The sequence below is a fragment of the Pollicipes pollicipes genome, unplaced genomic scaffold (genome assembly GCF_011947565.3).
Source record: "Pollicipes pollicipes isolate AB1234 unplaced genomic scaffold, Ppol_2.1 Scaffold_2555;HRSCAF=2994_pilon_pilon_pilon, whole genome shotgun sequence".
Classification (NCBI taxonomy): Eukaryota; Metazoa; Arthropoda; class Thecostraca; order Pollicipedomorpha; family Pollicipedidae; genus Pollicipes; species Pollicipes pollicipes.
The window spans coordinates 10,627,797-10,654,949 of NW_023596136.1; the positions used below are offsets into that span (position 1 = coordinate 10,627,797).

General features: G+C 59.8%; 1 protein-coding gene across 1 annotated transcript in view; it reads left to right on the top strand.

Moving 5' to 3' along the window:
* The window catches only part of LOC119108680 (chromatin-remodeling ATPase INO80-like), a 37,421-nt gene extending 13,541 nt beyond the window's left edge, over positions 1-23,880 (top strand). The window contains 12 exon segments of the mRNA XM_037232308.1: positions 441-546; positions 2,230-2,357; positions 2,703-2,797; positions 3,134-3,206; positions 4,006-4,088; positions 4,090-4,165; positions 10,031-10,133; positions 10,659-10,711; positions 12,181-12,279; positions 15,285-15,384; positions 23,383-23,475; positions 23,801-23,880. Of these exon segments, the coding sequence (XP_037088203.1) occupies positions 441-546; positions 2,230-2,357; positions 2,703-2,797; positions 3,134-3,206; positions 4,006-4,088; positions 4,090-4,165; positions 10,031-10,133; positions 10,659-10,711; positions 12,181-12,279; positions 15,285-15,384; positions 23,383-23,475; positions 23,801-23,880 (1,089 nt within the window).
* The last annotated feature ends 3,273 nt before the right edge of the window (positions 23,881-27,153 follow it).

Genomic DNA, 27,153 nt, shown 5'->3' on the forward strand with positions numbered 1-27,153 from the left:
GTGTCCCTGTGTACTGCAGTCGATAGGAGGGGCGACACCTGGAGTCGTCGGCTTGTTGTCATGGTGTGGGTTAGGCAAACACCGCTGGCTGCTACGGATCACGCTCGCTTTGCAATTCCGATCCGAATTCGTCCTCACTTTTTCACATGATTGACTCTGCTTTGAATGACAAATGCTCACATGATTAATGCGGGTATGCGGGATAAACGTTCACATGAATGATTCGGCTGTGCAGGCGAACTATCAGTCGGTTGATGCGGCTGCGCTGGCACCGTAGTCCAATTGCGAGTGTTTGAAGCCTGTTCGAGCAGAGTCCGCTGGCTTGTTCAGTGGCATGCCGTGTTATGCAGGTGGGGCGCCCGGTCGGCCGCTGGCGGGCCCGTCTGTCTGACCCTGTCCTCTCCCCCTCCCCCCTCGCTCTCCACCCGCGTGTGACGCAGAGTGCGGAGCGCGAGCGGCGGCGGCGCTGGTGTCTGGCCCCGCCCGAGCCGGGCGGCCTCAGCGCTGTGCGGCCCCTGCACGGATGGTCCCACCTCATCATACCAGGTCAGCCGCGAGGGACGCGCGCAAACACTGCCCTGGTGCCGAAGGCTCGAGTGCAGCAGCCGACCCAGCTTAAGCCGTCATGTGGGCCGCAGCCGCCCCGGAGGCTTCTGCTCGTCACAAAAGCGCTTTTAAGAACAAACTGGGAGTCCTGCACTGACGAGGCAGCCTAAGCATACGCAGTGCGGCTCATCACAGCCATGGGAAAGCCCATCACTCAGCGTAACATGTAACTGATCCCTGGCGAACGTCAGCGTTAGGTGGATCTGGCCGGTATGCTGTAACTCGGTCCGAGCGACGGCAGCGTGAGGTGGATCTGGCCGGTATGCTGTAACTCGGTCCGAGCGACGGCAGCGTGAGGTGGATCTGGCCGGTATGCTGTAACTCGGTCCGAGCGACGGCAGCGTGAGGTGGATCTGGCCGGTATGCTGTAACTCGGTCCGAGCGACGGCAGCGTGAGGTGGATCTGGCCGGTATGCTGTAACTCGGTCCGAGCGACGGCAGCGTGAGGTGGATCTGGCCGGTGTGCTGTAACTCGGTCCGAGCGACGGCAGCGTGAGGTGGATCTGGCCGGTATGCTGTAACTCGGTCCGAGCGACGGCAGCGTGAGGTGGATCTGGCCGGTATGCTGTAACTCGGTCCGAGCGACGGCAGCGTTAGGTGGATCTGGCCGGTGTGCTGTAACTCGGTCCGAGCGACGGCAGCGTGAGGTGGATCTGGCCGGTATGCTGTAACTCGGTCCGAGCGACGGCAGCGTGAGGTGGATCTGGCCGGTATGCTGTAACTCGGTCCGAGCGACGGCAGCGTGAGGTGGATCTGGCCGGTATGCTGTAACTCGGTCCGAGCGACGGCAGCGTGAGGTGGATCTGGCCGGTGTGCTGTAACTCGGTCCGAGCGACGGCAGCGTGAGGTGGATCTGGCCGGTATGCTGTAACTCGGTCCGAGCGACGGCAGCGTGAGGTGGATCTGGCCGGTATGCTGTAACTCGGTCCGAGCGACGGCAGCGTGAGGTGGGTCTGGCCGGTGTGCTGTAACTCGGTCCGAGCGACGGCAGCGTGAGGTGGATCTGGCCGGTGTGCTGTAACTCGGTCCGAGCGACGGCAGCGTGAGGTGGATCTGGCCGGTATGCTGTAACTCGGTCCGAGCGACGGCAGCGTGAGGTGGATCTGGCCGGTATGCTGTAACTCGGTCCGAGCGACGGCAGCGTGAGGTGGATCTGGCCGGTGTGCTGTAACTCGGTCCGAGCGACGGCAGCGTGAGGTGGGTCTGGCCGGTATGCTGTAACTCGGTCCGAGCGACGGCAGCGTGAGGTGGGTCTGGCCGGTGTGCTGTAACTCGGTCCGAGCGACGGCAGCGTGAGGTGGATCTGGCCGGTGTGCTGTAACTCGGTCCGAGCGACGGCAGCGTGAGGTGGATCTGGCCGGTATGCTGTAACTCGGTCCGAGCGACGGCAGCGTGAGGTGGATCTGGCCGGTATGCTGTAACTCGGTCCGAGCGACGGCAGCGTGAGGTGGATCTGGCCGGTGTGCTGTAACTCGGTCCGAGCGACGGCAGCGTGAGGTGGGTCTGGCCGGTATGCTGTACGGTGTGCTGTAACTCGGTCCGAGCGACGGCAGCGTGAGGTGGATCTGGCTGGTGTGCTGTAACCCGCTCAGAGCGACTGACTGACTGTGCGTCGGCCACCAGACAAGCGCACGCTCATCACGGACGCCGGAAAACTGTACGTGCTGGACTCGCTGCTGAAGAAGCTGAAGGACGGCGGCCATCGTGTGCTCATCTACTCGCAGATGACGCGCATGATCGACCTGCTCGAGGTCAGGTCGGGTGGCGGCGCCGTCTGATGACATACGGATCACGTGGGGTGGCCCAGGGCACAGGCTCGCTGGAGCGCTGCTGCCGCCGGGCGGATATACATGCTATCTTGACTTGAAGTATAGGGTTCTGGCAACGGTTGTCTGACATGTAGCATATTGTGAATGATGTCCATGATGGTGTCCACCTTCGGAAGAAAGCATTTCAGCTCTGCTAGCTCGCGGCTTACACTGGCGCACAGCTTGTTTGTTTATTGGCAACGTGCACTCGGTGTACTTGACACCGGATGCCTGTGACTAATCTAGATTCACCCTGGACGCTACTTGCACTGGTATGCTCTTCGGCAGGAGTACATGTTCTACCGGCAACACAAGTACACGCGGCTGGACGGCTCGTCCAAGATTCACGAGCGCCGGGACATGGTGGAAGACTTTCAGACCAGGTGCGCGTCTCTGGCTGCGACCTCCGTCGCCTCGGGCCGGGGCGCTGCCGTCGGCGCGCTTCCGTTCGCCACAGCAGGGTCCGGGCTGTCGGGGGGGGGGACCCAGCGACCCCGCCGTGCTCGGATGGCGCTGTGTTCGGCGCGGTGTAGACCCGTTGTGGCTGGCTTTTGGGCCGATGTCTGTGCTGGTTTCATTTTTGCGCTTTCTATGTCTCGGAGACTTGCTGGCCGCTCGAGTGTTTGGGCGGTCATGACGTACCCTCTGTTTGTGCCTTTGTGTTCGTGATCTGTTCGTCGGTGAAGCGCAGCTGCTGACGCTCCGGCTACGTCGGCCAGGTCGGACATATTCGTCTTTCTGCTGAGCACCCGGGCTGGCGGTCTGGGCATCAACCTGACGGCCGCCGACACGGTACGTCCGCCGCACACGCCGCGCCGGAAGGGCCTGGTCGGCCCGCTGTTCGGGCCGTTTGCCTTTGACTGCGACTCTGCTGTTTGCCGCCGCTCATTTGTGTTGCAACAATCGTTAGGAGAACGGGGCGAGGCGGTTTGCACCTGGGGGCGGGGGGGGGGGGGGGGGTGCAATTATGCAATTAAGGCTTGAAGTTATTTTATTTGATCATTTTATCCTTCGTAACACGTAACCCACGTGCAATATGCCATGCGTCGAGACATTCGATGATGAAATTTGTCGAGCCCATTGGGGTCTTCCCAGCCCTGATCGTATCCACAATTGTGTCAGCGAAGATTCTCTGAATTTGTACAGCCCCGTACCTCTTCCGCGTCCGGCCCTGTCAGTTCGTACGTCCCTGCCTGCCTGCCTGCCTGCCTGACCGTCCGTCCGTCCGTCCGTCCGTTCTTGTCTGCCTCCCTGACCGCCCTCCCTGACCGGCCGGCCGTCCTGGTCTGCCTCCCTGACCGGCCGCCCGTCCCCGTCTGCGTTCCTGACCGGCCGTCCGTTCCCGGTCTGCCTCCCGGACCGACCGTCCACCCCGGACCTCTCCCTGACCGACCGCCCGTCCCCGTCTGCCTCCCTGACCGACCGTCCATCCCCGTCTGCCTCTCTGACCGACCTCCGTCCCGGTCTGCCTCCCTGACCGACCGCCCGTCCCCGGTCTGCCTCCCTGACCGGCCGTCCCATCCCCGTCTGCCATCCCTGACTGGCCGTCCGTCCCCGTCTGTCTCCCTGACCGGCCGCCGCCGCCCGCCAGGTGATCTTCTACGACAGTGACTGGAACCCGACAGTGGACCAACAGGCCATGGACCGCGCCCACCGGCTCGGCCAAACCAAGCAGTGTCACCGTCTACCGCCTCATCTGTAAGGGCACCATCGAAGAGCGCATACTGCAGCGGGCCAGGGAGAAGAACGAGGTACGGACGGGTCAGGGGTCCGAGGACGGGGTCAGGTCAGGCCGAGGTAGCGAACGGGTGCCGTTTGGCGGCCACGCGGCTGTCTGAATAACCAACAAACAGGATGAGAGGCTTGGGAGGATCGGCCCCAAAGGAACATTAGGCAGGATCAGGAGCCGAAGAGTGAAATGCGGTCAGCCAAGAACAGGACATAGTACACGTACATTCGGGAAGCGGCATGAACAACAATATTATAAATGTTACCATGGAGCGTCCGTCTGGAGAGATATTTTGCATGGTTGCACCAGATGGAGCGACCCGTTACCTTTCTCTCGCCTTTCTCCCCGAGTTTGTTGTTTCCGCCGTGGTTACTTCAGTTACGAGCTGTGCGCCAGCGGAATTGAAGATCGTCTTCCATCGAGTGCCCGCATACAGCTCGACCATAAATTAGCTTATCGCACTGGCCACAGCAGGGATAAGAATAGGGCCGGTTGTACTTTTCGTGGTGCGCGTGGCTCTTGCGGCGATGATTTCATCAGTATTGCTGCTGCTACGGGCTGGATAATGAAGCGTGTTATCTAAGAAACTCAAGTTCAGCAGCATAGTCCTGCCAATTACAATCTCAGCAACTTCATATCCTAAATTTATTTATTTATTTTCACTGGTAGTCATCTTACCTAGCGCAATGTGTGTCAAGCACCTGCTACTGTTTTGTCCTAGTGTTGTTGCCTCTACCGGGCTCCGAGGCAGGAATCATTAGTATCTTGCGCCAGTCTCCGAACCCAGCGGGTTTGTGTTTCGCTCAGATGGTGCTTCTCGACACCGGCCAGTTCTCCTTGAACCCTACTCTCAGAAGGAGGTAGTATTCTGGTCAGCTATGTGTGCGATGAAAGACAGCTGTGGTGTCTGCTCTGAGTGCGGTTCATTTGTTCCCCGCAAGTTTACGTGCTATGACAACGATCATGCGTCCATTTGGCAAGAACCGGCTGTTGTGATTCCCATCTCGGTCGTTTGTGTGAGAATGATTGCGGGAAAACCCAAGTAACGATCACGCTCCGCGAATCGATCGATGCATCATGCACATACCGCTATCATCGTGTGAAAAACGGCGGTGCCTGCTGGGTACTGGAAGGCGTGTATGCAGCTCGGTGTATGTTCCCACATCATGGTGTTCGTCAGAGTATGGTGAAGCATTATTGGTGCAAATATCCAGTGGACTGGCAGCCGCCACCGGCATGCCAGAGTACGTCATCATACTTCAGACGCCAGAGTGGCGTCGGAGAACCAACTCACATGCCAGAGCATGTCATCATACTTCAGACGTCAGAGTGGCGTCGGAGAACCAACTCACATGCCAGAGCATGTCATCATACTTCAGACGTCAGAGTGGCGTCGGAGAGCAAACTCACATGCCAGAGCATGTCATCACACTTCAGACGTCGGAGTGGCGTCGGAGAACAAACTCACTAAACTTTTCAAATAACTTGATACCGCACAACGTGCAGGGCTCTTGCGGTAAATGCTGCTGGGCACTCCTTCGAATCTTGCCTGTGTATAATTTCTTTCTTGTGTCCAGTCGAGATCAACAAGAACAATGGGACGGCAGCGCGGCGGTGCTGTCCGCTCGTTAAAAAGCTGCACACGCCTCGCCGACAAGCTCCGGTCGTCTGGAGCCGGGCGGACACGGAGCGAGGTGGGCGGCCCTCTGTGGTGTGGTGTGGCCGCCCGGATGTGGTTTTGCCGCCCTCTCAGCTTCCAGCATTTACGGACCAATAACAGCGGCCTCTATGTCGCGAGAGCCCCGCGGTACCGAGGCGACTCTGTTCACTATGGGACGCTGCGACGCGTGAGTCTGTGTCCGGAGCGGGGACGGTTTGGTGACGAGTGTACCCGCTGAACCAGCGCGGCGCTGGGAGAACACCGCTGCGACTGCCGCACGCTCGCCGCCGGTGTAGGGCGTAGGGCGGGCAGTGTCCGACCTCCGCGGGCGAGTACACTGCCGGCGTGGGCGCTGCGGCAGAGCTACGGCCGCGGCGGGCTGCGGGCGTGTGCTCCTCATTGCGTCTGAACAGCCATACCTGGTGTTCAGACGGGATGCTGCTACGGCCGCGGCGGGCTGCGGGCGTGTGCTCTTCACTGCGTCTCGACAGCCATACCCGGTGTTCAGACTGGGTGTTGTTTGCCGTGGCCCCTGCTAACCAATGTACTGTGCGGTGCATGTCAGGCGATCCTTACTGGGGGAATGGGGGACGGGTCGGAGGCAGAATGGATGGTGTTTTGGCAGTGGCCTTGGCCCATGTACTAAAAGGAAAGCTAACGGTAAATGCGTGCCTGGGGGTTGGAGAAGACACACCTTGATAAGTGATTGGTCAAGTGTTCATGTGCCCGGCAGGAAAACGGGCATACTAACGTTCAAGGAACATACGTGTAATGTGCTGTTTGCCGCACTTCGTTCAGACATATGTGGGGCCATGTTTTTAGTGGCGGTCTGAACCTTGGCGGGCTCCTTCAGCTGTGAGGCGTCTGGGACGCGTGTTGGCTGGCGGATCGCTGGTCACGTGTGCCTCCGGACCAGTCAGTCACGTCTGGCTCGGGACCAGCCGGTCACGTCTGGTTCCGAACCAGCCGGTCACGGCTGGCTCCGGATCAGCCGGTCACGGCTGGCTCCGGATCAGCCGATCACGTCTGGCTCCGGATCAGCCGGTCACGTCTGGCTCCGGATCAGCCGGTCACGGCTGGCTCCGGATCAGCCGATCACGTCTGGCTCCGGATCAGCCGGTCACGTCTGGCTCCGGATCAGCCGGTCACGTCTGGCTCCGGATCAGCCGATCACGGCTGGCTCCGGACCAGCCGGTCACGTCTGGCTTCAGATCAGTGGGTCACGTCTGGCTCCGGACCAGCCGGAATGCTCGCGACCGTAGCGGCAGACCGCCGCCTACGCACGGGTGATGGTGCTCCCAAGGGACGCGCGTGCGTTTCCTGTACCATCTGCTTGTCCGTCGGCGAATCCTGGGTTCTGTCCGTTGCCTTCTGACTGCTTGTCCGTCGTTTGTCGGCCACCGGTTTGCCGTCTACTGGTTACTTGTCGCGGCTGCGGGCTTTCCGTGTGGCCAGCTAATTGTTACGATTTCCAGCCTACGCCACTGATATCTCGTCCACCTTGCACCATTTATTGTACCTATGGGGCATATGTAGTGCCCCACACATTGTTCCCCGGCGCCAGTCAGTTTGACACCAGGGTGAACTCACCGGATGTGTGAAGCGCGCCGGCAGTCTTACACGCGGGCAGACGTGGGATGATGTGCAGACAATCGGCGGACGCCGTCAGACAATCACGAACGGGCCGTGCCATTGCGTAACAGCGGGAGCATTAGACCAGTTCATGGGCACAAGCCGAACGGTCCATAAACTGCAAGCGTTATCATGGCCGTGTGCTATTCACTTTCTTTCCTTTGCATCTGAAATGAATCAGCCGCTGTGCCAGCAGCCTGGTGCTAACAACTGCGCCGGAGAAAGTGCCGCCGGCCGGCCTGACCTGCACACACCTGCCGCCGGGTCACGGGTCAACCGGCGCGCCGACGTGGGCCGCATGGCGCGTCGTTTCATCACGGGCTATCACAATAAAGCGCCGACGCTGTGCTCTTTGGGCCGCGGGATGAGCGGGGGCACATTGTGCCTGCATAATGCCTGGTTGTACGGGGCTCGGTCTGGCCGCTCGTGCGGTCCCCGCGCGGTCTGCTGGCTATCATGCGCCCACCGGTCAGTGAAGGTCGGAGGAGAATACCACTGGTACGGTACCCGCGCGGTGTGTTGGCTTTCGCGTGCCACCGGCACGTGGAGATCGGAGAATACCATTGGTACGGTACCTGCGCGGTCTGTTGGCTATCATGTACACACTGGTACGTGAAGGTCGGAGGAGAATACCACCTGGCACGGTACCTGCGCGGTCTGCTGGCTATCATGTACACGCTGGTACATGAAGGTCGGAGGAGAATACCACCTGGCACGGTACCCGCGCGGTCTGCTGGCTATCATGTACACGCTGGTACATGAAGGTCGGAGGAGAATACCACCTGGCACGGTACCCGCGCGGTCTGCTGGCTAGCATGTACACGCTGGTACGTGAAGGTGGGGAGATGAGGGGGGTCAGTGGGTATGAAGGTGGGGAGATGAGGGGGGCCAGTGGGTGCAGGGGAAGGGCGATGTCACAGGGCACGCGTGTCCCAGCTGCGGTGACCTGCTCCGGTCACCGACCTGTTCCCTTCTCGTCCCGACTTTTCCTGCAGCTTCGGCATTCTGAGGCCCTCCGGATCCTGAATGTTGAATACATGACGAATATAAGTTATGTTACTGTTTTTGGAGACATGTTAATACGAGTGGCGTCATGTTCAGTCTGTCAGTATAAGTTTTGCAGAGTCGTTTCTCACCTGTCAACCTTTTTCACCCGAAGGCCACGGGTTACTCGAGTTGCACTGCGCATCAGTTGGTTTTGATTTAAATTTAAGACGACGGAATGCATTCAACGTGATATCTTATATGATGACCAGCTGGCAACAGGCCGAATTGCATGTTGAAGTAGGGTGAGCGTGTCGTGGAACGTCATAGCACGCTGAGCTGCGGCAGCGCTGTCCGTTGGCCCGGGGTTACACGACTTCAGTGGTGGGGGCAGGGCCTTCGCGACAAGGCTAGCAAGCTCACCAATCGGCCTAGCAAGGAGAGTGGTTGCAAAACAATTCCAGCAAATCATTTGATCGGATTCGTTTTACAAGGTTGTTCCTGTATTCGACGGACGCGCCTTTCACGTACCTTTGATTTAAACGGAAGGCCACAGGCCTCATGAAGGTCGCAAACGTCTTCATTTCGTGTCATTCTCCCTCAGGGCATACGTTCATGTGAGGAGGGATTCTGATCGCGTCAGCCAATCATCTTCCCAACTGTAGCACTGCACCGTGCGCTCTGAGTTAAAATGTTATAGGGGTTGAACGTTGTTTTAATGGCACGCGCTAATATTTGCTTAGGGATCCAACATTGCAAAATAGGAGAGAGCAGCAGCAAATGATCCGTGGACTTGGGATGCGGGACTTCTCTTGTATGTAACGTCTTGCCTAGTGATGGATAGGCTATTTGCGTGAGCTCTAGGCGTGTTTAACGGAGTTTTAACGTGCTAAGGAGTCATGCCGTATGTTTAAATGACGGGTACGGCCAGTAATGAACTCTTACTGAGGTGATAGAATAAAGAATAAGTGCTACTCTGGACAGAGGAGTCATGGCTGTCGGCTCGCTAATTCTGGACGAATTGCTGTTGAACTATTTGGAGGTCCCCGCTTGCGGAGCACTTTTGATTTAATTATTTGTCGCTACTAAATATAGACCCGGGGTACCAGTATGAGGCCAAGATTGTGTTCAATGTGAACAAGCCCCGAAATGTGCTTAAATCACAGTAGCTTATCTTTTGAAACTCCGATTTGCCGTGTCTGATGTGCCGTGACACGATCAGGTCGGTCCTGGCATCACTTGATCTGATCCCATCAGAACGTGAGCGACCTGACCTGATCCCAATGGACCTGGCACCACCTGACTTCATCCCATCGGACCTGACTTCACCTGACCCCTCCCCCCCCCTGGCCCCATCTGACATCTGAAGCCACTCGATCTCCCAGCACCCGACCTGACCTTGTTCGCCCCGACTCCACCTAACCCGCCCGCCCTCACCCGTCCCACCTGACACCGGTCTGACCTCACGTGACCTGACCTGGCCCGCATACCCAGAGGATGGTCATCAGTGGCGGCAACTTCCTTGTTCGCCCCGACTCTACCTAACCCGCCCGCCCTCACCCGTCCCACCTGACACCGGTCTGACGTCACGTGACCTGACCTGACCCGCAGATCCAGAGGATGGTCATCAGCGGCGGCAACTTCCGGCCGGACCAGCTCAAGGCCAAGGAGGTCGTCTCGCTGCTGCTGGACGACGACGTCATCGAGAGGAAATGTAGGTCGCCGTTAGTGTCGACGGCACCGGCTCTGCCGTCTTCCTGTGAACGTCCCAGCGCCTGTCCCTTCTCGTTTCGACTTACACGTTGAGCGTTGGGATATGAGCAGTTGACACTGGCCTGTGCCGTCTGGATGTGAACAGTTGTCACTGGTCTGTGCTGTCTGAATGTGACCAGTTAACACTGGTCTGTGCTGTCTGGATATGAGCATTTAACACTGGTCTGTACTGTCTGGATGTGACCAGTTGACACTGGTCTGTGCCGTCTGGATGTGACCAGTTAACACTGGTCTGTGCTGTCTGGATGTGAGCGGTTGGCACTGGTCTGTACTGTCTGGATGTGACCAGTTGGCACTGGTCTGTGCCGTCTGGATGTGAGCAGTTGTCACTGGCCTGTATCGTCTGGATGTGACCAGTTGGCAATGGTCTGTGCCGTTGAGATAGCCTGTGCGGTGCCGACTGCAGCGGTGTTTGTCGGTCCGCCACCGGTGACGGCAGCGCTGACACCGCCTCCCTCCGCCGTAGACCGGGCCCGGCAGGCCGAAACCCAGGGCGAGCGAAGACGCCGCGCCGACCAGGTCAGTCGACCCGGAGCCCTGGCCAGGGGCCTGGCCCAGGCGACACGGCCTTCTGGCCCGTCCATCCCGGCTCCGGGGTCGGACGCAGGGCCGGGCAGAGCCGGATGGTCTCACGCCGAGCCCCATGGTCTGACACGGCCTGTGACCGAATGCGACGGCCTGGTGCAGTGTCTGAGCAAACCCGATGACCTGATGACGTGTCTGACGGAACGCCAAGGTCGGGTGCAGGTGTCCCACCGGACCTGGTGACCTGGCAGTGTCCGATCGAGGCTAGTGACCTGTGGAGGCGTCTGGCCGAGACTATTGACCTGTGGAGGCGTCTGACCGAGACTATTGACCTGTGGAGGCGTGTGACCGGGACTATTGACCTGTGGAGGCGTGTGACCGAGACTAGTGACCTGTGGAGGCGTGTGACCGAGACTAGTGGCCTGTGGAGGCGTGTGACCGAGACTAGTGACCTGTGGAGGCGTCTGACCGAGACTATTGACCTGTGGAGGCTTCTGACCGAGACTAGTGACCTGTGGAGGTGTCTGACCGAGACTAGTGACCTGTGGAGGCGTCTGACCGAGACTATTGACCTGTGGAAGCTTGTGACCGAGACTATTGACCTGTGGAGGCGTGTGACCGGGACTATCGACCTGTGGAGGCTTCTGACCGAGACTAGTGACCTGTGGAGGCTTCTGACCGAGACTAGTGACCTGTGGAGGCGTGTGACCGGGACTATCGACCTGTGGAGGCTTCTGACCGAGACTAGTGACCTGTGGAGGCGTCTGACCGAGACTAGTGACCTGTGGAGGCGTCTGACCGGGACTATTGACCTGTGGAGGCTTCTGACCGAGACCAGTGACCTGTGGAGGCGTGTGACTGGGACTAGTGGCCTGTGGAGGCGTGTGACCGAGACTAGTGGCCTGTGGAGACGTCTGGCCGAGCCTAGTGACCTGTGGAGGCGACAGGCCGAGACTGTTGATCTGTGGAGGCGACTGGCCGAGACTAGTGACCTGTGGAGGCGTCTGACCGAGACTAGTGACCTGTGGAGGCGTCTGACCGAGACTAGTGACCTGTGGAGGCGTGTGACCGGGACTATCGACCTGTGGAGGCTTCTGACCGAGACTAGTGACCTGTGGAGGCGTCTGACCGAGACTAGTGACCTGTGGAGGCGTCTGACCGGGACTATTGACCTGTGGAGGCTTCTGACCGAGACCAGTGACCTGTGGAGGCGTGTGACTGGGACTAGTGGCCTGTGGAGGCGTGTGACCGAGACTAGTGGCCTGTGGAGACGTCTGGCCGAGCCTAGTGACCTGTGGAGGCGACAGGCCGAGACTGTTGATCTGTGGAGGCGACTGGCCGAGACTAGTGACCTGTGGAGGCGACTGGCCGAGACCGATGACCTGTGGAGACGTCTGCCCGTCTCCTGATGTGACATGATGGACTCCCTGTCGCGTGATCTGACCGAGCGCCGTGTGGCGCAGGGTGGCGGCGGGGATGAGAAGCGGGCCCGGGCCGATGCGGACGACCTGTCCCAGCTGTCGTCTCCTCTCGGCTCGCGGCCGCCCAGCCGGGCCAGCGAGGTGGGTCTCGTGGCAGCCTGCTGGCCTGAGCGGGCCGCCCTGCCTGGAACCAGCGGCCCGCTGCCAGCCACTCTGTTAGCGTAGGTCATCAGCGTTAGTCAAACTTTTCCTCAGAGGCACCCGCACGGTCAGGACAACCACTAGGCACGCCATTGGCCTTAAGGCGCAATTGTTTGGTACTGGTGTTGTCGCTTGAGAACAATTTCTGGAAACGCTGTGATTATTTAATGTCGAATACCGAATTTTGATGAGGCCGACCTACTCATGTTACGACTGGCGCCGTTGGATTCGTGGTCATTCCTCATATGAATCTATCAAACCCGATCCAAATGAGAGATCCTTGAGGAGTGAGGAATGAGCGGGAGAGATCCATATATCATACACAGACGTACGTCTTGGAAGGGCGTACAATAATACATTTGTGATACACATGTAATGCATATGCATTACACACAGGCATTGCACGACTTGGAATAGCATAGAATACAACCATTGAAAGCGCTATGGTACTGCAATCCGCGTTTCGTATGCTGTAGAAGGCATCGGAATTAATTGCAGGCAAGACAAATCATCGGCAGATGACCAGGACCGATCAGATCACATAGTTAGGCAAGTCTAGCGCTGCATGCAGCATGAAGTAAAGCCGATGAAATGATAATGGAGAAACCTTCGAACCAAGCGAATGGATTATGAATTTTCCGGCGTGCCGAGCAGGCCATTAATCAGTGGGTCCGTCCTGAGGCGCCCTGCTCCGCGTACCAATGGGAATGCGTTTGTACAGGCCGCGTGGTCCTGTGATCGCAGCGTGAGTGGTGACCGCTTCTTGGTGAGCTGCTGGCAGCTGTCCGTCTCGTGAGCTGTCTCTGGGGAGGGTGGCGTGGTCATGTGACCGCGGCGCGAGTGGTGACTGCTTCCCGGTGAGCTGCCGGCAGTTGTCCGTCTCGCGAGCTGTCTCTGGGGAGCGTGGCGTGGTCACGTGACCACAGCGTGAGTGGTGACCGCTTCCCGGTGAGCTGCCGGCAGTTGTCCGTTTCGCGAGCTGTCTCTGGGGAGGGTGGCGTGGTCACGTGACCACAGCGTGAGTGGCGGCCGCTTCCCGGTGAGCTGCCGGCAGTGGTCCGTCTCGCGAGCTGTCTCTGGGGAGGGTGGCGTGGTCACGCGACCACAGCGCTAGTGGCGACCGCTTCCCGGTGAGCTGCCGGCAGTCGTCCGTCTCGCGAGCTGTCTCTGGGGAGCGTGGCGTGGTCACGTGACCGTGGCGTGAGTGGTGACCGCTTCCCGGTGAGCTGCCGGCAGTTGTCCGTCTCGCGAGCTGTCTCTGGGGAGCGTGGCGTGGTCACGTGACCGTGGCGTGAGTGGCGACCGCTTCCCGGTGAGCTGCCGGCAGTCGTCCGTCTCGCGAGCTGTCTCTGGGGAGCGTGGCGTGGTCACGTGACCGTGGCGTGAGTGGTGACCGCTTCCCGGTGAGCTGCCGGCAGTCGTCCGTCTCGCGAGCTGTCTCTGGGGAGCGTGGCGTGGTCACGTGACCGTGGCGTGAGTGGCGACCGCTTCCCGGTGAGCTGCCGGCAGTCGTCCGTCTCGCGAGCTGTCTCTGGGGAGCGTGGCGTGGTCACGTGACCGTGGCGTGAGTGGCGACCGCTTCCCGGTGAGCTGCCGGCAGTCGTCCGTCTCGTGAGCTGTCTCTGGGGAGCGTGGCGTGGTCACGTGACCGTGGCGTGAGTGGTGACCGCTTCCCGGTGAGCTGCCGGCAGTCGTCCGTCTCGCGAGCTGTCTCTGGGGAGCGTGGCGTGGTCACGTGACCGTGGCGTGAGTGGTGACCGCTTCCCGGTGAGCTGCCGGCAGTCGTCCGTCTCGCGAGCTGTCTCTGGGGAGCGTGGCGTGGTCACGTGACCGTGGCGTGAGTGGTGACCGCTTCCCGGTGAGCTGCCGGCAGTTGTCCGTCTCGCGAGCTGTCTCTGGGGAGCGTGGCGGGTCCGGCGGCCTGGAGCGCCCGGCAGGCTGACATTTGAACCCCAGCGCTGATTTGTAGGCTGTTAAACAAGCCGGGAGACGTGCTATGCAGTGCATGCGGTCTTACCAACCATTATGACGATAGGGATCGCCGTATTTCACCACCGTGGTTGAACCATTAATTTTCATCATGATAGTATTAAGAAATTAAAAAGATGTTATTATATTTCATTGCTCAGGTTCACGGGTAATCGGCGATTAACTTCTGTGTACAATGTAAATGTGTGTGTGTGCAATGTGACGGGTTCTGCGATTTGCGCTTTTCTGTGAGGTTATTGGCCGCTGCAATTAACTTTCCGGGTCGTGTAGGCGCGTTCTTCTGAATCTGTCTGAACCATACCCTTTGCAGCGAACCTGAGCGGGGTATATGGTCCTTCTCTGATTGTGGCCGCTCTTTTGACGGCGCTGGCTGGAGAGTGGCAGTGTGGCCATGCTGGAGGTGTGGCCAGCCTCTGATTGTGGCCGCACTTTTGGCAGCGCTCGCTGGAGAGTGGCAGTGTGGCCGTGCCGGAGGTGTGACCAGCCTCTGACTGTGGCCGCTCTATTGACAGCGCTCGCTGGAGAGTGGCAGTGTGGCCGTGCCGGAGGTGTGGCCAGCCTCTGACTGTGGCCGCTCTGTTGACGGCGCTCGTTGGAGAGTGGCAGTGTGGCCATCCTCTGACTGTGGCCGCTCTGTTGACAGCGCTTGCTGGAGAGTGGCAGTGCGGCCGCGCCGGGGGTGTGGCCATGCTGGAGGCGTGGCCAGCCTCTGACTGTGGCCGCACTGTTGACAGCGCTCGCTGGAGAGTGGCAGTGTGGCCGTGCCGGAGGTGTGGCCAGCCTCTGACTGTGGCCGCTCTGTTGACAGCGCTCGCTGGAGAGTGGCAGTGTGGCCGTGCCAGAGGTGTGGCCAGCCTCTGACTGTGGCCGCTCTGTTGACAGCGCTCGCTGGAGAGTGGCAGTGTGGCCGTGCCGGAGGTGTGGCCAGCCTCTGACTGTGGCCGCTCTGTTGACAGCGCTCGCTGGAGAGTGGCAGTGTGGCCGTGCCGGAGGACACCAGCCCGGAGAGCTCGCTCATGGTGGATATGGACATCACGCCACTGCCCTCCCCTGGAGGTAAGTCCCCCCCCCCCCGCGGACAGGTCACCCGGTGTGACTAAAGACGGTGTGACTGTGATTACTACCTCCCGCGGTAGCCGGCTATCCGGGCCTCCTGATAGGGCCCTCTCCACCTGACGTGGACGGAAGGCTCGGTGTGGCTGCGGCCATCATATGGGTCATGCGCCGGTGTCTTGGCTGATGTGCGTATGCCAATTACCCGCTAGCCTGACTTCGAGAGAGCCGACTGAGTCAGCGTGTCTGTCTTCCGCATCGCGGTATTCAACATTTTTGTGTGTGTTTGCGTGTTGTATGTGCCTTTGGATACGTCTGTGCAACAGTATCTGCCTGTTTGTCTCGCTATGTGGCGGGGCTGTTATGCTGTCCGTCAGGGACTCTGCTCCAGCTCGGTGCCGTGTTCGGTGTGCAGCGCTCGGTGGGCCGGCGTCTCTCTCCGTCTCTGCGGGCCGTGTGTTGCTATCCGCGGTGCCGGGTCGCCGTGGCAGTGCCGTGTTCGGTGGGTCGGCGCCTCTCTCCGTCTCTCTGGCGGCCGTGTGTCTCCGTCTCTAGAGTCGGGTCGCCGTGGCAGTGCCGTGTTCGGTGGGTCGGCGTTTCTCTCCGTCTCTCTGGCGGCCGTGTGTCTCCGTCTCTAGAGTCGGGTCGCCGTGGCAGTGCCGTGTTCGGTGGGTCGGCGTCTCTCTCCGTCTCTCTAGCGGCCGTGTGTCTCCGTCTCTAGAGTCGGGTCGCCGTGGCAGTGCCGTGTTCGGTGGGTCGGCGTCTCTCTCGTCTCTCTGGCGGCCGTGTGTCTCCGTCTCTAGAGTCGGGTCGCCGTGGCAGTGCCGTGTTCGGTGGGTCGGCGTCTCTCTCCGTCTCTAGAGTCGGGTCGCCGTGGCAGTGCCGTGTTCGGTGGGTCGGCGTCTCTCTCCGTCTCTCTGGCGGCCGTGTGTCTCCGTCTCCAGAGTCGGGTCGCCGTGACAGTGCCGTGTTCGGTGGGTCGGCGTCTCTCTCCGTCTCTCTGGCGGCCGTGTGTCTCCGTCTCTAGAGTCGGGTCGCCGTGGCAGTGCCGTGTTCGGTGGGTCGGCGTCTCTCTCCGTCTCTCTAGCGGCCGTGTGTCTCCGTCTCTAGAGTCGGGTCGCCGTGGCAGTGCCGTGTTCGGTGGGTCGGCGTCTCTCTCCGTCTCTCTAGCGGCCGTGTGTCTCCGTCTCTAGAGTCGGGTCGCCGTGGCAGTGCCGTGTTCGGTGGGTCGGCGTCTCTCTCCGTCTCTCTGGCGGCCGTGTGTCCGTCTCTAGAGTCGGGTCGCCGTGGCAGTGCCGTGTTCGGTGGGTCGGCGTCTCTCTCCGTCTCTCTGGCGGCCGTGTGTGTCCGTCTCTAGAGTCGGGTCGCCGTGGCAGTGCCGTGTTCGGTGGGTCGGCGTCTCTCTCCGTCTCTCTGCGGGCCGTGTGTCTCCGTCTCTAGAGTCGGGTCGCCGTGACAGTGCCGTGTTCGGTGTGTCGGCGTCTCTCTCCGTCTCTCTGGCGGCCGTGTCTCCGTCTCTAGAGTCGGGTCGCCGTGACGGTGCCGTGTTCGGTGGGTCGGCGTCTCTCTCCGTCTCTCTAGCGGCCGTGTGTCTCCGTCTCCAGAGTCGGGTCGCCGTGGCAGTGCCGTGTTCGGTGGGTCGGCGTTTCTCTCCGTCTCTCTGCGGGCCGTGTGTGTCCGTCTCTAGAGTCGGGTCGCCGTGGCAGTGCCGTGTTCGGTGTGTCGGCGTCTCTCTCCGTGTCTCTGGCGGCCGTGTGTGTCCGTCTCTAGAGTCGGTTGGCCGTGACAGTGTCGTGTTCGGTGGGTCGGCGTCTCTCTCCGTCTCTCTGGCGGCCGTGTGTGTCCGTCTCTAGAGTCGGTTGGCCGTGACAGTGCCGTGTTCGGTGGGTTGGCGCGTCTCTCTGCGGGCCGTGTGTGGCTATCCGCGGTGCCAGGTCGCAGCAGCTGACCACAAGTTCAAGGCCGCCGTGATCACGAGCCGGCCGGCTGGTATGCGGGCCGGCCGACCCAGACACGCCGTCTGTCGGCCGCCACCTCTGATCCACGGCCAGTGGCCAGAGCCTGCACCGAGCGGGCCGGCATTACCCACTGCCCTGTCCCACCCCCGCCCAGTGGACAGAGACCGGACTCGGGACAGAGTCGCCTGATGTACTGCCCACAGTACTGCTCTGGCTTGGTGTAAACAGAAGAGCAGTTGCGTGTCTCGCTGCCTTCCTCGTGGCCTAACTGGCGGAGTGCAGAGTTCCTGGTCATTATGGTGGGAAGCTATGTGAACACACGTCCCAGCATTAATGTTCGATTGTTAGCCATGTCATAGACGATCAATGGAGCATTCGGCCATGGAGGGTCAGGCTGACAAAGGACGGTCTTGTACGTCAAGACACTGCATGGGACGAACGGCGGATCGCCAGGCTCTCCGTTAGGATAAGCAAGAGCTCTGATCGCAAAGAGGGCTACAAAGCACCGAGTAGATTTTTTTAAAAACAAACGGCGCATTATTGTAACTTATGTATGGAGCGTGCGACCGTGCAAAACAAATTTAAAAACGCGTTTTTATAAGGTATATCGTTATGTCTTATGTCAAGAAGGCATCTGTCATGTCATTTCTGGCATCTTTGCAGTTTTTGTTCGAAAGCACATTTGCCGTTGTGCATATAAACCCACAAGTATGATTCTGTGTTGTGATGTATGGCACACCTACTTACGTATCATTGAGGCGACATTTGACGTGTGGCGTGTGACGCTAGACCAAAGCTTGGGCTTAAAATCAGCTGTCGTTGAAAATCTGAAGCGCTATTTTTATATAATAAAGATGATTCCTGTCCTAAAGCGTGATCCTCAACCCGACAGGCACTGTTAAGTGCGTGGAAATAGCCGGGACAAATATTGTTTTGCCACGTGATTTGAGAGGGTGCTGCGGCGTGACACTGTCTTTGGTGCCGGTCACGGGATACGTGTGGAAGTCTGCGGTCCAGTTGCCCCAAGGGCAGGCCGTTTTTGGCTCGTCATACGTGCTGATTTGTGACACAATTGACACCGGGACAGTTGATTAGGGACACAGTTGAAGTTATCTAAGATTGGTCGCGGGCCGTCTGCCGCGGTCAAAGTATTGGATACATGCCCTTGAATCGTACTTGTACTCTCTGCGGCCGTAGCAGCCATTTTGAAAATTGATAAGTGGAGAGCTCTTTCAGACTCCGCTGTGCCTCAAAGTCAAACGAAGCGATACGGGTAGTGGCGCGTTCAGAAGAGCACGCGTCACGGAAGGATACGAGACGGAGGGGTGTAGCTACTACGGATCAGTGAGCGTAAGCTCGCGGATGAGTGCGCCAGCCTCGAGGCAGCGGTCTCAGTGTGGTGGGCCCCTCCCGGGCCGGCCAGTGTGTGCCCGTCCACCGTCCAGGGACCGTCCGTAGCCGTCACCAGTCCGCCGCCCAGGAATCGTCCAGAGCCGTCGCCGGTCCGGACCCGTCACCAGTCCGGAGTCGTCGCCAGTCCGGAGCCGTCACCAGTCCAGAGCCGTCACCAGTCCAGAACCGTCACCAGTCCAGAGTCGTTACCAGTCCCGAGCTATCGCCAGTCCAGAGCCGTTACCAGTCCAGAGTCGTTACCAGGCCGGAGCCGTCACCAGTCAGCCGTCCCCAGTCCAGAGTCGTCACCAGTCCGGAGCCGTTACCAGTCCCGAGCTGTCACCAGTCCAGAGCCGTTACCAGTCAAGAGTCGTTACCAGGCCGGAGCCGTCACCAGTCCAGAGCCGTCCCCAGTCCAGAGTCGTCACCAGTCCGGAGCCGTCACCAGTCCAGAGCCGTCACCAGTCTCGAGCCGTCACCAGTCCCGAGCCGTCACCAGTCCAGAGTCGTTACCAGTCCCGAGCTGTCACCAGTCCAGAGCCGTTACCAGTCCAGAGTCGTTACCAGTCCCGAGCTGTCACCAGTCCAGAGCCGTTACCAGTCCAGAGTCGTTACCAGACCGGAGCCGTCACCAGTCAGCCGTCCCCAGTCCAGAGTCGTCGCCAGTCCGGAGCCGTTACCAGTCCCGAGCTGTCACCAGTCCAGAGCCGTTACCAGTCAAGAGTCGTTACCAGGCCGGAGCCGTCACCAGTCCAGAGCCGTCCCCAGTCCAGAGCCGTCACCAGTTCAGAGCCGTCACCAGCCTGGAGCCGTCGCCAGTGCGGCACCGCGCCGCACTCTCATCAGCGAGCCGCACCGCCCGCTGGCGCCGGATAACGAGCGGCCGCCGATGGCTATCGCCGGCTTTCCTCGCGTTGTGCGGGCGGCGCGGCCCGATTCGGGCGTCGATTGTCTGCGGGCCGCATAGTTTGCGGCGAGCGGCGGCGGCCGGAGCAGGACGGCACGAGGTGGGCGTGCTCCGCTGCTGCCGCCGAATCCGTCCTAGTCCGGAGACTGGGTCGTCGGGGCCTGCCCTGCCCACGCGGGGATTCTGCCGCGGCAGCTGGTGTCACTGTGACGTCCCATCGGCGCCGCTCAACGCCCGCAACGCCGCCCCCGGTCAATCTCACCGACTGGGTCTGTCCATGATGACGCTGGAATATCGCGAACGCGTGGGCATCGAATGTCATTTCGCTGGTTGTCACTGCCAGTAACTGCCGAGCAGTTGTGTCTTCCCAGCAGGGACGGTTGTCTTTATGTCCCGACTGTAGCATTGTCGAGTCAATCGCTTGGTGGTGGCGCCGTCCTGGCTGCCCTCAGCCGGCATCGTCGGGCATGCCTGGCTCGACCGTGACCGTTACCGCTCCCAGACGGGTACTTTGCGCCCACTCCTGCCATCGCAGGCTCTAAGCGCGGAGGCGGAGGAACTTAAGTGGCCATCGACAGCTCTGGCCATTATCACCTGGAGAACATGAAGTTGGCGTGCACGTGACTCACATCACAGGGCACGTAAAGTGCGTACAATAACCGTGTTTGTGTGACGGTCTCGGAGCCGTGTGCCACCAATGTGACGGAAAGTGTTCAAAGTTGGGTCGAAGCAAAGCCAGGTCAAGGTCAGGTAAGGCCATGTATGTTTTCCTTGGAGTCACGTGATATGCTGTGACCAATGAGGACCTGGCCAGTAGGCATTCTCTGATCGTCTTCGAAGATCGTCTTCGTACGTACTAGAAACATATCTCAATATTAACAATAACGTTCATGGTCGGATCAAAGTCAAGCCAGGTCAAACTCAGCTGCTGTCATATACGTGTTCTTTTGAGTCGTGTGATCTATTCTGACCGATGGAGACCTGGCCAATGGTTATTGGCTTGCAAAAAATGTGGCTGGTTTTGTGGCCGATTTCCGATTTGTGACCAGGAGGGCACTGTGCACAGCTTAGATAGCGCAAGACGATAACAGATGAGATTTGGCAGCACTCATCTCGACGATGACACCAACAAATAAACTAATGTTGTGATATACCTCCGGCAACCGGCATCAGTGGGTTGACCATTGCGTTGCCAAGTCGACCCTTCTTGATGATGTAATCGTTAGACACCCAATGGCATATGTGGAATGAGCCCGCTGGCCTACGGATAGCGTTGGTTCAGAACTGGCTGACTGCTCAGTCTTCGACATCGATCAGGGTGCATTGGCTGACAATTTGAGCAGTTGTGACCCTAGTGTTCAAAAATAACGAAAACAGGGCAGAGCGCCTGTGTTATCTGTGGGGCCCAACTTCTCCCCGTTTTGGCTCGAGCGCCCTGTGAGCGGGGCTGGCTCCTGAAGTTGTCGTCGACCGATTTATCGTTGATTATTGGCGCGCCTATGGGTCTGACCGTTCTGATGTTCGTCGGTGAGTGGTAGCCGATACGATGGCGTACCCTGTGCGATTGGTCTTGCGTCTTCATCTGCTCTGGCCGCCGAGCTCTGACATCAGTCCTGAAAAACTCCCCAAAACGGACATCATGCGCAAAACGGACTGGTTTGCGCACGATGGCGCATGGTTATGCGTTAAACGGACTGGTTTGCGCACAATGGCGCATGATCATGCGCTAAACAGAATTGTTTGCGCACGATGGTGCATGATCATTCGCAAAACGGTCAGGTTTGCGCATAATGGCCCATGATCATGCGCAAAACGGACTGGTTTGCGCACGATGGCGCATGGTTGTGCGTTAAACGGACTGGTTTGCGCACAATGGCGCATGATCATGCACAAAATCCACAGACACTTCCCCGTACAATTAACCTCTTTTCTGCGTCAGAATTTGCTAGCTTCGTGTGACTGCGACGTCATGCCGCCGAGATGTGGACCTGGTCTCGCCCCGCGTTCTTCGATTTTTTTGTGTATGGCCTGTCCACGGTAGTCAAAGGTGTGAATGAAATCGTGGCCATATTGCAGTGTTACATGGAAACTTCGCCTGATAGATACAGCTTCCATAGAATTGGCTTACGCTATAGGTAACAAACTTGTGCCGGGTTCCAATTGTTGAAAACTGTATGAACCCGTGATTATTGGTCGCGAAGGTATTAGCCTCTAGAAACTGTGACGGCTGTGCCGGGTCGCTCAAGTTGAAATGTTTCCCATGATTTAAGTCAGGCTCACTTGGCCTTCAGCAGCGCTCGTAAGAAGTGGCTGCGTCAAGTCAAGTCAAGTCAAGTAGGTTCAGCAGTTCCGAGTTGACTTGACATGATCTTCCCGGTATGTATGTCGATATTTTTGATTGGGCATGTCTCTGGGATCCGTCTCACGCTAAGCAGTGGTCGTCGCGTGATGACGGCTTCCACCATCCGGTCGTGAAATTCCGGGTCAGCGTCGGAGTTTTGCGGCGAAGGCTTATCGTGTTGCAATGCTCGGCACGGTCCGTCCCGCCTCTGACGTCAGCTGACCTTTAGGGCGGCCAGCACCACCTGCCGCCCCCGCGGGCATGCCCTGTATGCTGACTGGATGTTACCATCGTATACCTGAGTTTGACTGGAATGGCATCAGACTAGATGACGTATTGCATGAAAACAATATAGATAACACACGAAGGGAAACTTTTCATTTGCTTCTCTGAAGGCCCAGACAGCCGGGAACATTTTGGCTATGACCTGTTAGCATCATGACCTGACCTGGCACCAGTATGCTTGTTACTGAAGTGTGTCAGACTGATCACGTGATGGCCGCTGAAAATCTAGTGGGCCTACCTGGAGCTGTCCGGAAGCTAGGGAACATGGTCAGAGACGTGCTTCTCTGACTATGGTCTGGTCTGGTCTCTTGGCCGCCCGTTTTTGTGCCCCCCTCCCCCCCCCCCCCCCCGCCTTCTTACTCAAAGTGGGTCCCTTAGCACGAACAAGTTGCTAAACATCAATGAAAGACCAAAAGGACTTAATTTCTCGAGCAAACCGGGAAAATGAGGGCAAGTTATTTCCGTGTTGTGTCCTGCCATCTGATCTCTAGGCAGAGCGGTTCAATCCCTCTTCCCATCCGGTTTACTCCGCCTCCCCAGCCGGTCGCGGTTGGCGAAATGCCTCAGTCGGTGCTAAGCTTATACAGCCAAGCTATGCCTGGCGTGCGCACTGCTACGTGTATGAATGACTGGGCCGATGTCCGTGCTTTCCTCGACTGCAGCCGGCTCCCGGGATAGCCCGCGTCGGCTGTGAGCTGGCGTGGACCGTGTGTCGTCCTCGGCTGGTCCGTCCCCTCACCTGGGGTAGCCCGCGTCGGCTGTGAGCTGGCGTGGACCGTGTGTCGTCCTCGGCTGGTCCGTCCCCTCACCTGGGATAGTCCGTGTTGGATGTGAGCTGGCTTGGACCGTGTGTCGTCCCCGGCTGGTCCGTCCCCTCACCTGGGATAGCCCGTGTCGGCTGTGAGCTGGCGTGGGCCGTGTGTCGTCCTCGGCTGGTCCGTCCGCTCATTTGGGATGGCCCGTGTCGGCTGTAGCTGGAGTGGACGTGTGTCGTCCCCGGCTGGTCCGACCGCTCATCTGAGATGACCCGTGCCATGTCTGGAGTCGCCCCGGGGCGACACGCCGTGCCTGCGTGATGGCCCGGCGGGGCATCTCTTCAGTCTGTCTGTGGTCGGCAGGGCCGCCGTCGTCCTTCCTGGACCTGCACCAACCGCGGCGGAAGAGGGGCACCGGCCGCAAGCGAGGCCGGCCGCGCGGCAGTACGTCCCGCGGCCGCGGTCGGGGCGGCCACGCCCCCGACCCCGGCCAGGCCCGCGCGCCGGCCGACGACGTCGACCCCGCAGGTCAGGCCCCGCCCGCCAGCCGTCGAACGTCGCCCATTGGGTGTGCCGTCGGTGGATAACGCTGATTGGGTGTAGGGACTGGTGGTGAACGCTGATAGGGTGTGGAGGCTGGTAGTGAGTGCTGATAAGGCGTAAGGATCTCTTTGGGAGCTGTTGCGGCGGTGGACCTCACAGCGGCGAATCTTGACCAAAGCATCCGAGGTTTTAATTTTGTCCATAAATGTATTCGTCACCTTGCCCTCACCGGCAAGAGGTGGCAGTGTTATGGACGTCCTCTCTGAGGAGACCATGCAGGAGTTCTATAAGCTAGGGGTCATCCCGCTGCCGCTATGAGCGACCTAGTGCTGATGAGCAGCCGAGCCGGGCTGGAGGTCGGTGACCGCGCTGAGGTGCGGGCTCGAGCTGGTGCGTGCCGGCCGGCGGCCGTCCTCAGCAGCCGCTGACGGGGTCCCCTCTGTGTCGGCGCCGGTGTCGCCCTGCACGTGAGCCGGGCGCACCTGCACGCGGCGCACGCGATCGGCGCCGGCGGCGGAGCGTTTTTCCCAGCCCGTGGCCGGCCGCGTGCGGACGCCTTTCACCGCGGGCGGACGCGTGTTGTGTGGTGCGGGCCGCGGCGGAACGCTGGCCTGCCGGGGCCGCGGCGCCTCTGCACGGATGGCGCCGGGCAGAGGGGGATCGGCCGCGGATCAGCCGAGCGCGGCGTGGGAACAGGAACATGGCCCCGTCAGCGACACACGCGCCGCCAGTAGTCTGAGGCAACGCCATCAGCTTGGCAGCCTGCCCGTCTTGTGTCACCACATTCACTCCGGGCGTGTTGGTGTGCGATGACTCAGGTGTCCGGTGCTCTTCGGCTGTTCCCGTGTCTGGTCGGCGCCGGACCCTCCGACACCTGCTGTCTCCCCTCCGTTGTCCCGTGGTGCCTGTGGCCACTGACACCGCCTGTCCCATTGTGGCGGTGACCGTTGACCCACTGTGACCTCTGACCCCTCCGTGCCGACAGTGGCGCCGCCGCCGACCCGGCGCGGTCGCGGCCGACCCCGCCTGGTGCCCGGCTCCGGTCACCAGGGCACGCGGCCGGCCATCAAGCTGCCAGTACCGCTGGCATCCTCCAAGTACTTCCAGGTGGGTGGCCGGTCGATGGGGCGCACATGGCGCGCTCCTGAATGGGTTGCTGTGGCGCTTGGCTCGGAACGTCGTGTATCCTGAATGCGTGCAGGAATGTGTGCGCAGTGTCTGTGCTGGTGTGAGAAGGGCTGGTGTTGGAGTGCTGGGCGGTGGCGGTGCTCCTGAGTCGTGCGTCGGTGCCCGCTCGCAGGAGAAGCAGCAGCGCGAGAGCAGCAGCTCCAGCTCCCCCGGCTTCAGCTTCTACACGGCTCCGCGAGACAGCTGATGGCGGCCGGAGGCGTGCCGGCCCGTACCTGGCCGGCGGGCGGCCTCACCTGTGCTCGCTCGCCGCCTCACCCCTGCCGGCGGGGTCCGGTCTGCTACGGCCGCCAGCGGCGCGGCACGGACCCAGGCCCAAAGCCCGCAGCTGACCTGACCTGACCTCGTGGAGAGCAGGCTCTCTGGACGTCTCTCGCGGCCAGCCCGTCATGACACCGCCGCGCCCTCCAGCTCCGCGCGTGTTGCTGACCGGCCGCGCCGGTGCGCGGGGACCAGGGTCACCAGGGTCTGGCCCTGCTCGTCTTCCCACATACAGGTCGGGACCATGCCGGCCGCGTTTGGGCCGCCCTTAGCATCTGGGAAGCCCGGGCTGACCCCTGCACGCGGCGGCGAGGGGCGCTGCTGAGCCTCGAACTCAGCCCGATGCCGACCTCCCGTATTGGCCCGGCAGACTCCCAGCAGTGTCTGAGGGGACTGGGACTGCTCCTGTGCAGCATTGAGGACCGTGCGCGGCCGGCTCAGTCAACTCTGTTCTGTTCACAGGCCACGTCAGAATGGTGGCGAGAGGTTCCAGTCCCGTGACGTATCAGTGCCCCCCCCCCCCCCCCGCCCTCCCCTTGCGGTCTGGTCAGCCGTTGGTTGGGAGGCGCGCGTCGTCTCTTTGGTAGCCCAGTGAATTCGCGATGGCGCGTGTGTGGTTTGACGTGCGGGCACCTTCCCGCACTGCTGTGATTGTGTGCTGTGCCGGGCACAGTCGGTTATGAACTGACCTATGTCAATACATATTTGTGTGTGTGCGTCACAGCCGTCGAATACAGTAACAATGCGCCGTAGGCGTGCAATGACGATGTAAAATGCGTCGAAGTGGAATGTTCTGAATATCCCGTTAATGAAGTCTTAGTCAGGTATAACATTTCGGTCGCCAGTATACAGTGTAGCTTCAGCTCCGCTCCACGGCTAGGTGTACTGTAATTGAAGCAGATCAGCGAAGGAACGTTTTATCTCAGTGAAGGTTTATTTTGCTGTCTGGCGGCCCAGTCTGGAGCGTTCGCCGTGAGGCTCAACCTGCCCTCCGAGCTGTCCCGGTGTAGCCGAGCTGTGGGACTGAGAGCTTAGCCCGGACTGCGATGTCCCACGCTCCGAGCAAGCACGTGCCATCTGGTGCGGAGATGCGATGCTGATATATTTGTAAATGATGACTAAACATGCATTCTTTGCGGGACAGCTGATCCTTGGCATGCTTTGATAGTTCGTTGTAGGTCCCTCTTGTATGTCCGAGGAGAGCACAACAAAATCTGTGCACTGTGTGTTGCACAACATATTTATTTGAGGTTAAAGGATGAAAAAAAACTGTTCCTGTATCTTTCGGCGCCACAAAACCGAATTGGCTAGTACTTCCTCTGTCGTCTTGTGTTTCTGGAAGTCCACCTCCCTGTGCCGTGCGATGTAAGACCTCGGATGTTTCCGACTGGGAGGATAGATCACGCCCTGTTCGGGCCGCGAGGAAGAACGGCGCCGAGCGTAGCCGCCAAACGCACGAGGCATACGAGCGGTGCACGCGAGAGCGGCGCGGCCAGATGCCCGGCGGTCCACACGCATGGGAGAAGCACGCGACAGGGCCGCCACCCGGACGTGGTGCGTGCCCAGGACGCATGCGCGTTGTCATGACCCAGCCACGCTGTCGACTGTGGCCGTGACAACTCTACCAACCGACCGTCATAAACGAGCAGCCGGTCAATCCGCCACCGCTGCACTAGCGCAGTTTAGTGCAGAGATTTAGCACTAGTACAGGAGGCCGCGGTTAGCAGCATTGAAATGTCACGCTCCCATTGTCTGTGCTGCTGGGTGACATCCCCAGTCCTAGCAGGACCTTCGAGCTATTCTGGTGATTGCGTGACGCAGTCATCTGACGCCTTGAGCAGTCGGAGTTGCGGCACTGTTGCTAATACCTGTCGATTGCTATTACTGCCTGGGCTAGGAAGCCCGCAGCAGGCACTCTTCACGGCCAATGTAAGGCGTGTTAGGGCGCCCGACAATCGCAGTTGTACATCAAAGAAAACCGCCACACGTCAGGCATCTGGGTGAGGAATTTGGAGCGCTTTCGTGCTTAAGAAAAACTGATCTGAATGCGAAGCAGCATACTTAAATTCTTCATTTACATGGCATGCCTTCCAGAAGGCATCGAAGTACGCATGAAGCTCTGCCAGCACGGCAAGTCTGGAG